Source organism: Cibotium barometz, chromosome 2 (genome assembly GCF_041138505.1).
Source record: "Cibotium barometz isolate CiBa-2024 chromosome 2, ASM4113850v1, whole genome shotgun sequence".
NCBI lineage: Eukaryota > Viridiplantae > Streptophyta > Polypodiopsida > Cyatheales > Cibotiaceae > Cibotium > Cibotium barometz.
The window spans coordinates 61,414,735-61,428,287 of NC_141047.1; the positions used below are offsets into that span (position 1 = coordinate 61,414,735).

The 13,553-nt window shown below is 39.6% G+C and overlaps 1 protein-coding gene across 1 annotated transcript; it reads left to right on the forward strand.

Annotated features, from left to right (window-relative positions):
- The first annotated feature begins 2,006 nt into the window (after window positions 1–2,006).
- LOC147641309 (ubiquitin carboxyl-terminal hydrolase 3-like) lies at window positions 2,007–6,169 on the forward strand. The gene is made up of 8 exons (XM_086812096.1): window positions 2,007–2,284; window positions 3,157–3,207; window positions 3,820–3,922; window positions 4,141–4,199; window positions 4,304–4,375; window positions 5,194–5,251; window positions 5,348–5,424; window positions 5,759–6,169. The coding sequence occupies exons 1-8, from the start codon at window positions 2,117–2,119 to the stop codon at window positions 5,843–5,845; spliced, it is 675 nt and encodes a 224-aa protein (XP_086668222.1). The 5' UTR covers window positions 2,007–2,116; the 3' UTR covers window positions 5,846–6,169.
- The last annotated feature ends 7,384 nt before the right edge of the window (window positions 6,170–13,553 follow it).

Consider the following 13,553-nt stretch of genomic DNA (forward strand, 5'->3'; position numbering starts at 1 on the left):
CTCAATGATGGGATAGTACTACAGATAAGTGTGGGATAGTACTAGAGATGTGTGATTATATAGGAAAAATAGGTTATCCACTTCAAATCTCACTGGATTTCCTATCTAAGATTGATTGGATAACTAAGATAAACATAAAGATATTTAAAGATAAACTATTATCCACTTAAAAATTAATATTATTTATAATATTTATTAACAAGTCTAAATATTTATCATTACCAGATATATAAATGTATATAAATATATCTTTAAAGAAATCTTTTATTTTATAATTATATAACTGCTTTTTTTAAATAAAGTATTTTTTTCATATTTTATTCAAAGGTTTATTCTACATAAAAAAATTTCAAGAAATATAAAAATATAAAATTTATTTTTTTAAAATTAATAATATGATCTTTAATAATATTTTTATTGATCTAATCCCAAAATATAATCCTTTTAAATTAGTGATTTTAAATTCTTTTATTTAATAAGTTACATATATTTTATTATTTAAATTTCTATATTCTATTTCTCTAAATTACTAAATTAACTTTTCCAAAAATATGTTTTTGAAAAAAGAGGGGAGGTGGGAAGGAGATGCCACGTGTCACAAGCGTGCATGACACGTGGCATTCTCTTGACATGTGGCACTATTATGGTTGATGTGGCAATTCCATGATGTGGCATGCCATGTCATCATGTGCGAGGTGGCATGCAAAGGTGGCAAGATGATGTGGCATTAATGATGACTAGGATGATGAGGTGGGGAGTCAACTAGGTTGACCATGTTGACATGGAGGGTGGAGGTGGCAAGCTGAGGTGGCAAGCTGCTTATGTGGATCCTCTCGATGCTCACGTGGACATAAAGTGGCATGCATGTATAAGGTTTGGGCCTACCCAAGCCTCACACATGGAATGAAACCTAAGCTGTGAAGTTTACCAAGCCTAGATTTCCAAACCTAACTAGGATTGGTTTTAGACTTGAAAAGGGGAGAGTGGACACAATATGGGAATTTTCACTTGGGAGGATTGAAAATGGACCTTCCCATACTCAAATCAAGCCAAATTTTTTTTGATAAATTCATGGCAACAAGAGTATTGATCCCATGAGTTTTTAGATTGAAAGATTCAATATTTAATTTTCTAGAATTAAATTACTATTGATTTAATGGGCCTCTGACAGTCATAATAAATTTTCCAAAGTAAATCTACAAAAATCAAACCGTTAGATTTGTAATTTTATCTTATACCCACATTATACTAATCTTTCCCAATCTAATCATCACTAGATCCATACAATTTGAGCATTTTAAATGGTAGATGTGGTGGGAGGATAAAATAGTATGTTTTTTGACAATTCTAATATCTTTTAAATAATATAGAAAATAGTAGAACACATCAAAAATTACTCGATAAATCAAGTTAAGCTCTATGTTATTTGTATTTGTGAAATGCAAAGTGGGAACATCGTATGAGTAATAATGTAAAAGTTATAGGTAATTTACTCACATTCACTATACCTGTCTAAACCTAGGACAGGGCCTGTATACAAACTTGGTTCCCAAAGAAAAGGGGATTTGCAATTATTGGATATTCGATCAGATTATAGTTTTAGGTGCCCAACTTTGCATATGATGTTTCATTAGAAGACCTTGAAGTGAAACTCCTTGGCTAACTATGAGAGATTGGCTATTCTTCTTGAAAAAATGCATGTTTTTCAGCTAAAGCCAAGGGCGCCCACGCCATGAAACTAGATAACCTCATCTTGCAACCACCCCAACCAAGGATGTAAGTAATATTCATCTTGCTGTGTTTTTCTTAAGATGCTCCTAGTGCTTAACTTATTGAGTTTCAATGTTTGTGCTTCTAGGTTCTAGTGTGTGACCTTTGAAGACATGTAACTGTATGCCAAGATTATATAGTCTGTCCCATATATTTATTATCTATTTAAATGCTCAATGTGGAGGACGTTGCCATGTTGCTCTTTAGATGTCTTTTTGACCTGTATAGACCTGTAGCTTTCATGTTGCAATGCTCTCATCAACATTATTTCAAGGGTTAGATTGACTTGTAAAAATAAACCTTTTCTGCTTTATGTGTTCTTTAAACGAGATGCCTAATCCACACAATGAAGCTTTTATTGTCTTTTGTGGTGTTGGTTCTACAGTTTGTCCAAGGTCTTGGAGTTTCTCCTGATGCAGAGTTTGTGGATGTTTATGGTTTTGACAATGAGCTACTTGCCATGGTTCCGGCCCCTGTTTTGGCTGTATTGTTCCTCTTTCCTCTCACAGATGAGGTGTGTATTGTTTGATGAATGCTAGAGCAAATACTCGCTTGCATATTTTGTTCACCACATACACTTCACATGTGTATAAAAACGAGTCTTTAGTTTAAAAGATTAACTCTAATTAGCGGATCTACAACAATTCAGCCCCTCTGTTTGAATAGAGGACGAAATGTCATGCTCCTTCATGGAACCATGCCCGTAGACACACTTTTGCATTGAGAATGTGTCTTTTGGCATGCCCAACAGGAAGATGACCCATGTAAAAATATATAGCCCATCAAACCAAGGTCACAAAAACACTGGAAATAATCAGGAAAGGTTAAGAGGTAAGTTGACTTCTAAATGTAAAAATTTGTTGTGGCTGAATGCATGTATATATGCATCCATATATGTTGTTTGTTATATAGTCTTGTGGATGACTACGATCATGCATCTATTCTATGCATGATGCAGTTGTTGTTAAATAATCTTGTGGATGACTACCATGAGTTTATAACTTGCACTTTCTGATTAGGTGAATTTGGGCATATTGCTGGATTCCTAGGCCTATATGCATCTATATATGTACATTTGTGTGTATGGATGCATGCAATTATATTTGCAATTTTGCATGCATGATTCCTTTATTTTATCTTCTACGCAAGAAGAAGAAAATGTCACCTTTTGAAGTAAAAGATAACCATGAAAGGCTGATCAATTTTCAGATGCATAAGCTTGTAGATGACATGCTAAACACATATTTCACACACACACACACATTTACACAACAATTGTGTTATTCAAATATGTTTCTATTTATGCTACACCACACACGCGCTCGCGTGTGCACGTGCTCACTCAGGTGCCTCACTAATGAAGTTCCTTTGTCTGAGCAATCACAGCTTGAAGCATCTCGAGCTGAACAGAGAAATTGTGACAAGGAGGACAAAAATGTAAGCATGCTACACCTTTTGACACATACTTATCTGGGTTCAGGAAGTATGGTGAGTACCCTTCTTGCTGCTTTGTGGCTCATTGGACTTGTTTGGATGGACGCTCTAGCTCATTACCCTCTAGTAGCTTTGTGAAGCTATCGGCATCCACACCCTGTTCAATCCCATCTCTAGACCCCTCAGTTGAGGTGTTCAATTTTCATGACAAGTCTCATTAGTGTTGTTTGGGAAAACCAAGGTATGTCCTGAGACCTGTGATTTGTGCAGTTTCCACCTACCCAGGCCTATTTTTTGCATGAATGAGAGTGAGAATTAAGGTGGTTTTAACAGGTTCAAATGCTTCTAACTAGGGCAAGCAAGTTCAGTTACACTTCACATGTGAACATAATCTTCTCTTATTCAAGCCTTAAAAGAGCTTCATCCTAGTTTTGTCCAGTCATGTATAGGTGTTGAAGCAAGACTTATGTACCGGGATGCTTAGTGGGCACACTGTGGTTTGAGATGTATTGGCTCTGGGAATTCATGAAAATTGGGGTTGAGTAGAAAAAGTGCTGATCAGCAACTATGCACGTTGCTAGTTTTTAATTGAAGCTCTTTCCTTTATTTTTGCAGGTTAGTAGCAAAGTGTATTTTATGAAACAAACAGTGGGAAACGCTTGTGGTACGGTGGCTCTGCTTCATGCTGTAGGAAACAATTTGTCTCAGGTGACCTTGAGTAAGTGCTCCCTTAATAGTACTACATTTTTCTGATTTGTATTGTTTCATATCTTTTCCACTCTTTACCTCCTTTCTTAAGTTATGGGCAAGATCTCTAGTCTTCAAGCACGTTGGGCTTTGTGCAAACAACAATGATTTACCACTTAAAATATAAAATCTGAGTGTAGCTGTGTACATGTGAAGCACTTGTTCTTATCCAGTAATATTAATGGACAGCGCAGGGGTCTTATTTTGAGAGGTTCTTTGAAGCTACTGCAAGATTAACACCAGATGAGGTAAATGAATTGCTTCATGTAGATTTTTGGAGTGTTATAGTGGCATAAGAAAAGAAATGACAAGTAGAAAGAGTTTATTATTTACTTTCTGTGTTACTTTTCAGAGAGCTGAAGCCCTTGAAAAAGATGATGAAATAGAAAGCGTTATTAGCAGTTATATTCTCATTGCGAAATGTGTCTAGCTTTACAATCCTCATGGTGAAATAGCCTGTCCCAGGTAGTCATGGTTCAATGGAGACAGGGGTCTAGCTTTACAATCATCTCCAACGTCTATAATAATAAGATGGCCCTGCTTTTCATGTATACTGTAAAGAGTTTTTTGGTGTTGTTTTACAAGGAAGTATTCGAATGTCATTTTATCTGGCCATCCTCAGTTACAGGTCTTGATTTGGGCTTTTATCTGTGTGTGTGCGTGCAAATACGTGTGCAAGACATGTCGAAATGCGCCTCTGCTACTGGTGTCCACGTGTCAAGCAGCACTGTAGAATCAATGCTTCTTTAGAGTACCGGAAATACTGGCATGCACATGCATTTAGAAAATTTGGGCCCACCATCTCAAGCATGAGAGTGAGGGTCCACACATTGTTTCTTATGAGTTATATACTTTTATTTATAATTGAAAATTAAACTGCGCAGTGCGCACAAATAAAATGAAAATTGGACAAATTAAAAGTTTAGACAACTTCATTACCAATATGATTAATTGTATTCTGATTGGACCGTTCTTTACAACGCCGGGCCGAATGGGCTACATATTAAAAAAAGGGAGGTTTAGGATTGGTTGAATGGGGATGGGACAAGGGATAGCTATGTGGCATAGGGAGGAGGGATAATTGCCATTGTAGAGGCTGGGAAAGAAAATTGTGTGCGCGTGCGCGCGCGACTTTTTTCCCAAAATTTTCGTACCGTATTTTCATACCTCGTAACTATGGATGTCTGAAGCGGGACAGCTAGGATATTAATCTTTGGCTGACATTGTCTTTTAAATTTGCAGCCTCCGGATCTTAACACTTCAGTGGATCTACATTTCATATGCTTCGTTTGTGTCGATGGTAAGAATGTGGCACAGTATTTTCAATGGTCTATTGGAGTTGAAGTTGAAACTCATAATTTCTGATCACACGCAATTATCGAACGATATGAGGCAGATGGCCTTTATGAACTTGATGGAAGGAAGTCAAAGCCGATTTACCATGGTAGTTCTGCTCCAGGGACACTTCTGGAGGTAAGATCTTTATGGACCCAAGAAAAGATGTGGATTGATTTTTAGCTGCTCTTGATTGGACATGGTACTGCACAAGGCACCCCATACCTAGCTAGGTGCGGTTGGGGGCAGGGACCTGGGGGACCAGTGGTCCCCTGCCCCCAACCGCACCTAGCTAGGTACACGGTACCTCCCCTGCAGAATCTCATGTTGTTGTCGTAGTCCATGAGGTAGGCATGATAGTGGGATTTGTCTAAAAGTTCCTGTGCTGGTGAGTGGCTGAATGCCCTTGTAGGAAATTATTGGTGTGATGATGTTTGAAGTTACTAACCTGATTCAGCTTGATCGTTTGTAGGATGCTGTGAAAGTCATAAGATCCTTTATTGAGGCCAACCCAAACTCTGTTAATTTCACTGTCATTGCTTTCTCCAAAGTGTTGTAAATAGGCAATTCTGTTTCAAGGGAAACGAGTTTAGTTACAATGACAGTTGTTCTAAACTGACAATTTTTGAGGTCTCCAACATTAGTGCTAGGCCAATTTTGTCATGTATATCTTCAGGTGTTTTTTAGCATAGAGTGATTAAAAAGATCACTCGGAGATCTCACGACTTTAAAAGTTAACATCACATTAACACACACACAGTTCATTGCTTGGGTATAAGCATCTCATTTTACACTCTCAGGTGTGCGCGCCACCAGATTACACAAGGCTTTTATGCTTAAAAATCATTTTCTCATGGAAACCCTCTGCCCTTATTTTGTCAATCCCAATTTGCACAGGATGACTGTATATGTAGATATCTATATCGCATATTTTCATTTTTGGAGATCGTTGCGGAATAAACTTTATGAAGTGTCGCAGTCTTTACCAAAACCCGATTCCATGGCCGATGAGAAAGGATGTAAACCTTTTAACCACTGGAATGGGCTATGGGGTGGTCATATTATGAACAGATGAACTAGCTGTACTTAGGAGCTATGCAATATAAAGCCCGCCCACCACCACCCCCCCCCATCTTCCAAGAAAAATAAAGACAGAAGAAGACCCCGTCGAAAATAAACTGCCAAAAGAAAAGGAGGAAAACCTGTTAGTTACTTGGTGGTGTTAATTTACAGTCGCACTAGCATGCTAAACCTACCTACATCATGATTGTTTGAATTATGACATTTAACATTCCTCAAGTATGTATAGGAGACTCGTGAGGTAATCCTTGACAATATTCAATATGTGCATGTTAACGATAGTGTCACTACAACAGGATCAGAATCGCAATCCACGGTGGTTGATCCTTCTTTGCTTCCCTCTACGGTCGATAGAGGGAGACCACCCGACAAGTTCTTTCTTGCTTTGGCTTCCCTAGCTTCCTCCCTATGTGAGGTTTGTTGCTGAAACCCTAGAATGAGTTTAATACCCTATGCTTCCTCATTGGGGATGGAGAACATTGTTTCCTTTAAAAAATTCCACTTCTACTGAATTGTCTTATATTAAAGGCACCCTAAACTGGCAGTCAATATTGAAGCAATGAATTTTAGGGTATTGTGAACATCTCATGCTTGTTCAGATGGGCACTGCTCATGCTGATGTGCCCAATGAACTGCTTTGCACAGCTTTGGGGTGTCATTGTTTGGTTGAACAATTTGGAGGCATTGGCATGCTATCTCAAGCCCAACTTTCGAGGTTTGGTGCTACTTTCTTAAAAAAGTGAAGGTTGTTTGTCAACATGTCCACCTGGTGTTATAAGGGGTTCGAAAATGGGATAAGTGAGAGTAGCAGGCTTCCCACCCCTGTCGCGCATGGGCACCGCCGTGACAATTGGAGTCTTGAAATTTGTTATCAGAGTAGCATATTGAACAAATGGAAGATGGAGAGGATTACAATAACAAGGAAGGAAACACATACAAGATAGATGTAAACTACTTTGATGTGCAATCGAAAAATCATATTTGGTGGCTAGGCTACTCCCAGGTTTATTCTTGTTGGACTTTTGCAACGTTCAAGCCTTTTTGTGATGCCACTATTGCAGATTCATCATCTTAAAAAAGCCTCTGTCCCGGGGCTGGTAGCCCCTGCCGCCCACTACACCCTTGAAAAGATTATGTAAAACACCTTTCTCAAGACAACAGGAGCCCCTGACAAGAGGACTCTATGGCAGCACATCAATAATTGTCAATAATTGCCGTGTTCTTTATGTTCAATAACACTAGTCTACAAAAACAGTCAAAAACTTCCCTGACATTGTTACCCATAGTGTGGCCTCTGTTGTGCCTTGTTTGCCTTAAAAAATCGCCGCCCCAAGCTGTTGCCCCCTCCTTTGCTTGCTAATATGACTTCTTCATCCCTTGTGTATATTTTTGGACATTCGTGTTCCTTCGCAAACATGGCAAGTGGGTGTAAAGAATGAGATATAAAGAAATAAAATAAAATTGGATGGTGGCCTTTGTTTCAGCCTACATTCGAGCTCTTTAATGTATAATGCATACCATGTGATGTGTATACTTTGAGTGGTCCATGCAACAACCATCCTTTTTCTGAATTTAGCAAGGAATACTCTGGGAAGAGCGATGAATATACTTTTTAATGAGTATGCAAACACTTTGTCAAGTGCTTTTCACATGTCTGCTTCTCTATTTCTTGCCACTCTCTATCCATATGATCCTTGATTACAATATGTATTGCTTTCCAACCACCATATTTGATCCAAAACACATGTTGATTTTGCCTAAATCACTCTCAAAAGAGAGCAAGTGGCAAGCTTTCACTCCACCAATTGATGGTTTTAAGAAACTTCATGTGTTGTCGTTGATCTCTTTGGATTAGCAATCATTTTTACATTGCCTCCATGAAATCCTATATCGGAGAGAAATTCCTGAACTTGTGCATTGCTCTATTTCTACGCGGTAAAAAATTTCACCTATCAAGAAAACCGTATAAATAAGTAAATGAGTATCACTACAAATCTACAAATAGCAAGCACTCGTGTACTTTGCTTAAAGCAATTACTAGAATTGGAGTACTATCAGCGAGGCCGGATCTTACAAGACCTGTTATGATTAAATTGATCTAGAACACTTGCAAACTCCATACAATAACTGCATGATTGCTCCCTTCGAGATGTTGTACATGCACATTTAAATGTCTTGAAGTGACCGACCATATGACATTCCAATTTCCATGTTGAACTCTCTCATGCCATCGGCAATGAGTTTCTGACCAGGGAACAACTCTTGGATGGTGCTTGAAATATTGGTACAAGGAAAACCCCAAGATAACATATCATGGTCTTTAGGTGGTCAACCTTTGAATAGTAGGATAAGAGTTAAGACTCATTTTCCCATGTGGGAAAGAGGCCTTCTTTCCCACATGCTTCCCTTCAGTGTTCAACATTATGAGCTTCTACAGATGAGGCTCCGCATACCTAGCAAGGTGCGGTGGGGAAACGGTCTCCCCACCGCACCTTGCTAGGTATGCTCCTCCTCGCCTGCAAAAGCTCATGGTGTTGTTGTATTCCTAGGTATGCTCCGCCTCGCTTGCAGAAGCTCATGATGTTGTTGTATTCCGCAATGTGGGAAGCATAGTGGGAAAATGTCTAAAACTTCTTGTGACTGGAGGAGGGAGGAGAGAGCACAACAATGAGCAAATAATATTTTGTTCAAGGCTTAGTTTTGGTTCGTCCATAGTCAATCCAATGGTGACTAGAATGTGTCATTTTGATTGGGATTTGTAATTTAAAAAGTCTGTGTTCTTTGCAAATTACAAAGGCTTCTGGTCCTATCTAATACCTAGCAAGCATCAAATGCCCAAGAGGATTAAGTGCTATATGTTTTTGATACAAAAGAATGGCAATAGAGGCATATCCAAATCACTTTTTGCACCCTCCCCCAAGACTCGGGATAACCAAGGATGAGACAAGTTCCCTTTCATCTTTTGGTTTGTAGCTTTCTATTATTTCTTCCTCGTTTGTTGTTAACTACAATGGTGGGCCCCATCCCACTAAGCTGGAACCCACATTTCAAAAAAATAATTAAGTGTTTAAATTTTCCCATACTCAACCATTCTTTTTGCCGACACTTGTAATAATTTTGAGCCTAGAAGCTCCTAGCTTTTCTACTTGGTTATGCACAAAGAGAAGGGATTATGCACATGATGCAAGTTACGCATAGAAAAGGATTCTACATGTGATATACACATATTCTAATTGAAAGTATAATACAAATCCTTCCATGGGGGGTCAATGTCATGTCTACAATTTTGCTATGTGCATGTCTTCCCGATGAAATTTGGCCCTCTATGCGATGTCGTGTCTACAAATTTTCTATGTGTGTGTGCGATTTTCTATTGAAGAGTCTATCAAGGGTTATGCTTGAATTTTTGCAACCGTCATAGAATTTCACATCCACTTCATTGAAAATTAAGCACAAAAATATAACATTGGTATCATAGCTGAAGGCCTTTCTTCTTTCTAAAGAGGGAAACGATCCAAGATAGTTCACAAAAGGTAGGCATTCTTATGAAGTAGAGTAAGAGGGACTGGGAGCTATTATCCTTTTCTTATTGGCTAGATGCTCAGGGGATTCCTTGTCTTATCAATGCACCTTTTTGAAGGGTACCCATGGTTTTAGCATTGGTGAGCATGTGGAAAGTCTCCAAAGACTAGCTTTCTGGAGGAACACTATTATGCCCAACTCCTCTACTCTAAATTTTAGGTGAAACCCTTACCACAATGTGGGTATCCAAAGGCCTTTCTTGATTTTTAAGGAGAAGCATTATGGCTTCCAAAAACCAAGAAAATGAAGAAATGAATTGGCAACACGTAAGCTAGCATGATGTTGTCTCTGAAGCAGGCATGAGAGCCATCATGTATTATGCGCACTAGCTACAAGAAGTGCAATGTAATCCTAGTTTGCGAGTAGCCATACGCGCATAATTAAAAACTCATGAGTTGCTTCCACCAATTCCCAAAGAGGGAGGTTGGTTCCTAGAATGGTTGGACTCACCTTTGAGACATGCTCTCGGGAACAAGGTCTCCTCTTTTGAGAAGACGAACCAATGCTCCTGTGGGAAGTCAAAACCCTCATGTTTGAGACAAGAGAAAAGAAGATTCGAGTAACTGGAAGGATAATCTAAGGAAAATGATTCATCTTGTCATGAGCACTCGAACTACGAAGGGTCCCCAAAACAATGACTAGAAAAACGCTCTTCTATCAAAGTCACAAAGAGGTGGCGTCCAAGCCCAGCTCAAGCTCTTCTCATTCTGACGAAGAAAGAAGCAGCAAGAGGTATCGACGTTGGAGGAAGAGAAAATCATCAACTCGTTCCTCTGAAAGCATATAAGGATAGTCCTTCTCCTAAGGACCGCAAGAGGAGAGGACATAGATGCACATTTCCAGCATGGGGAAGATCCCACCACCTTCAAAAATTCAAAGGAGGAGGTAAAAGCACCACCTTCCTTTCCTATGATGGGATGTATGAAAATATTGATAAAATGAATTTTATCCAACAATTTGATGTGGCTTTTGGAGGTGAGCACTTCACCAAAAGCTCAACCATGAAAAATGACAACAAAATTATGCAAATAACAGCTGAAGTCTAATTTGTCAAAAAACATGATAAGAGGACTAGTGAAACCACGCTTCCTTTTATGCGTCTAATTTTAATACACTTTTTAGTTTCCAAGAAACTGTTGCATGATTATCGTTAACAAATTGCAAGACAAAATCTGCAAATTGGAATCAATCTGAGACACACAGTCTAGCTATCCCTTAGTCTAAACTAGCGTATCTTGCCTTCAAGGCATGCAATAGATTGAGAGAGAGTTGCACACACATACACCACGAGTGTGGTGCATGTATTACAAGCATCGAAACTAGTGTGCAATTTTCATGCATCTACACAGCATAGAATCACCATGAATTTGAGCATACACACACAACACTCCGTAGACTTTTTAGAGAATGATTCATACACACACACTTCTCAATTGTGACTTGTGTGTGATGAATTCTTGCATAACAAACAAGAATCTACATCAATCTCACACACACACACAGTGGAGACATAACATAGGCGCCTACGCAGCCATAATCAAGAGGCAAATTTGCCATAACGACAGCCATAATCATGCACATAAACATATGCAAAAACATGAGTAAAATTGACACAATCGACACAGATTGAGGGCCGGATTCATGAGGCTGACCCTCCCCTCGAAAGGACTTGTATTACTTGATCACGGAACCCGTGAATTAATACTTACATGGCTTTCTTTGCTTACACGAAGCGCTTACACAAAGAGGGCTGTGGAGGCTAAGAACTCCACAGTCCAAACAAGCAGCAATCTTCTCTGTGTACCTGCAGTTTTCGTTGCCCTCTTCTCAAGGAACACAAGCCACAAGGACAAGAAGTTCCTGCAGAGAAAAGGGGGAGAGCCTCTCTAGAGGACTTAGTATTCTGCTATTCTCTAGTGCAGAAATTAGACTAAGTACTAGGCAGCCTGGAAGGAGAACTGCCGTATATGAGCAAAACTAGTGGAAACTATGGAGGAGGAAACTGTAGAGGATGAAGAGAGCTTTCAACTCCACCCACCTGCATGCAAAACTAAGCTCTGGGCTGCCAGATATGGCCCCAACATGCACACAAGTTTGCAAAAAGCACCTGGTTCCCTATTCTTGGCAAAAGTTCGAGAGAGAATGTGCTTTTTCTGACTTGGGGTGCACTCCAAGTTGAGGCGCCTCCTTTTGGGGGTGGTTTCTGGGCCCAGGGGGTGCCCATGCCCCCCCTCTGGCCCCCGATCCAGCCCCTTGGCCCTCTTGCCCATGGTTCCAGCCCCCGTGCCCACTCCGTAAGCCATATTTTAGCCATAATTTAACTGTTTCGAGGTCATTTCTTACCCGTTTTGACTTTTGTAAAGCATGGTGAAGTCCTGGTAAGATTTCTTAGGCACTTTTGCAGCTTGCATCATTCTCTGGGCCCCTCATGTGGCCTCAATGCACTTTCTTGCTGCCTCTTGCACTTGCTTCCATGATATTTTCTCTCCTCGGAAGGGCCAGTTCTAGAGAGAGAAAATCATTTTGAAGCTAAAAACTCACCAAAATCAAATTTTGGTGACATTACCCCGCCCTTAAATCCTTAATCGTCCTCGATTATAGGCCCATTCGGGGAAAAAGGTAGCCACATTGCCACTCCGGATCCTCATTTGAGTGCTGAATCCATTCCTAGACTAGATGGCTAATCTAGAAGGCGCTTCGAATGGCAAGAGCCAAAGCAAAGCTGATTCATAACTTTGTGTACACATAAAGAATCATTGCATGCAAAATATAAACATTTAAAACATTTAAGCTTCAAAACAACATTAAAACATTTACAAACAGGAAATAGAGAGAAAAACACCTTGAATTAATGTTCCTGATTCTTGTAGAAGCTTACATATTATCTAGCCCGTGAAGAAATTTATACTCTTCCAATAAAGGAATGGAGTCTTTGAGCTGAGGCTCCTGCATCCACTTAGCATCTTCGTCAGGAGATTCTTAAACTGAATTAGGTAATGTCGAATGACTTTACCACTTCTAAGTATATTATCCTCATGTTTTAGGATGGCTTCGGGCTGTAAGATCTCCTCTTGTTCATCGAACTCAGGAGGATCTTCTAGTACAGGCTCTGAAGGCGGTGTACCCTTATATGGTTTAAGAAGGCTGACATGAAAGGCGTTATGGATATGCCAATGCTCAGGTAACTTGAGTCGATAAGAGGTTGCATTAATCCTCTCAAGGACTTGGAAAGGTCCATAGTACCTCTTGGCGAGCTTTGCGTAGAACTTTTGATGCCCTGTAGGTTCACCTTGCCAGTCCTTGCCCGTTCTTTGCCTCAAACGAGCCTTTGTGAACTTGAGTAAAACCCATTCGTCATCCTTGAATTCTAGTGGCCTTCTATGCTTATCAGCAGCCCTCTTCTGCTTTTGCTATGATGCTTGTATGGTTTCCCTTATCTTTTGGAAAGCATCTTGTATGTCTCGCACATACTCATTAGCAGCAAAAATATTATCTTTCACTTTCAAGATAAGAGGAGGCTTTGGGCGTCCCTCTAATATCTCAAAAGGAGCTTTACCTGTGGACGTGTGTATGGTATTATTATACGCATACTCCACTAATGAAAA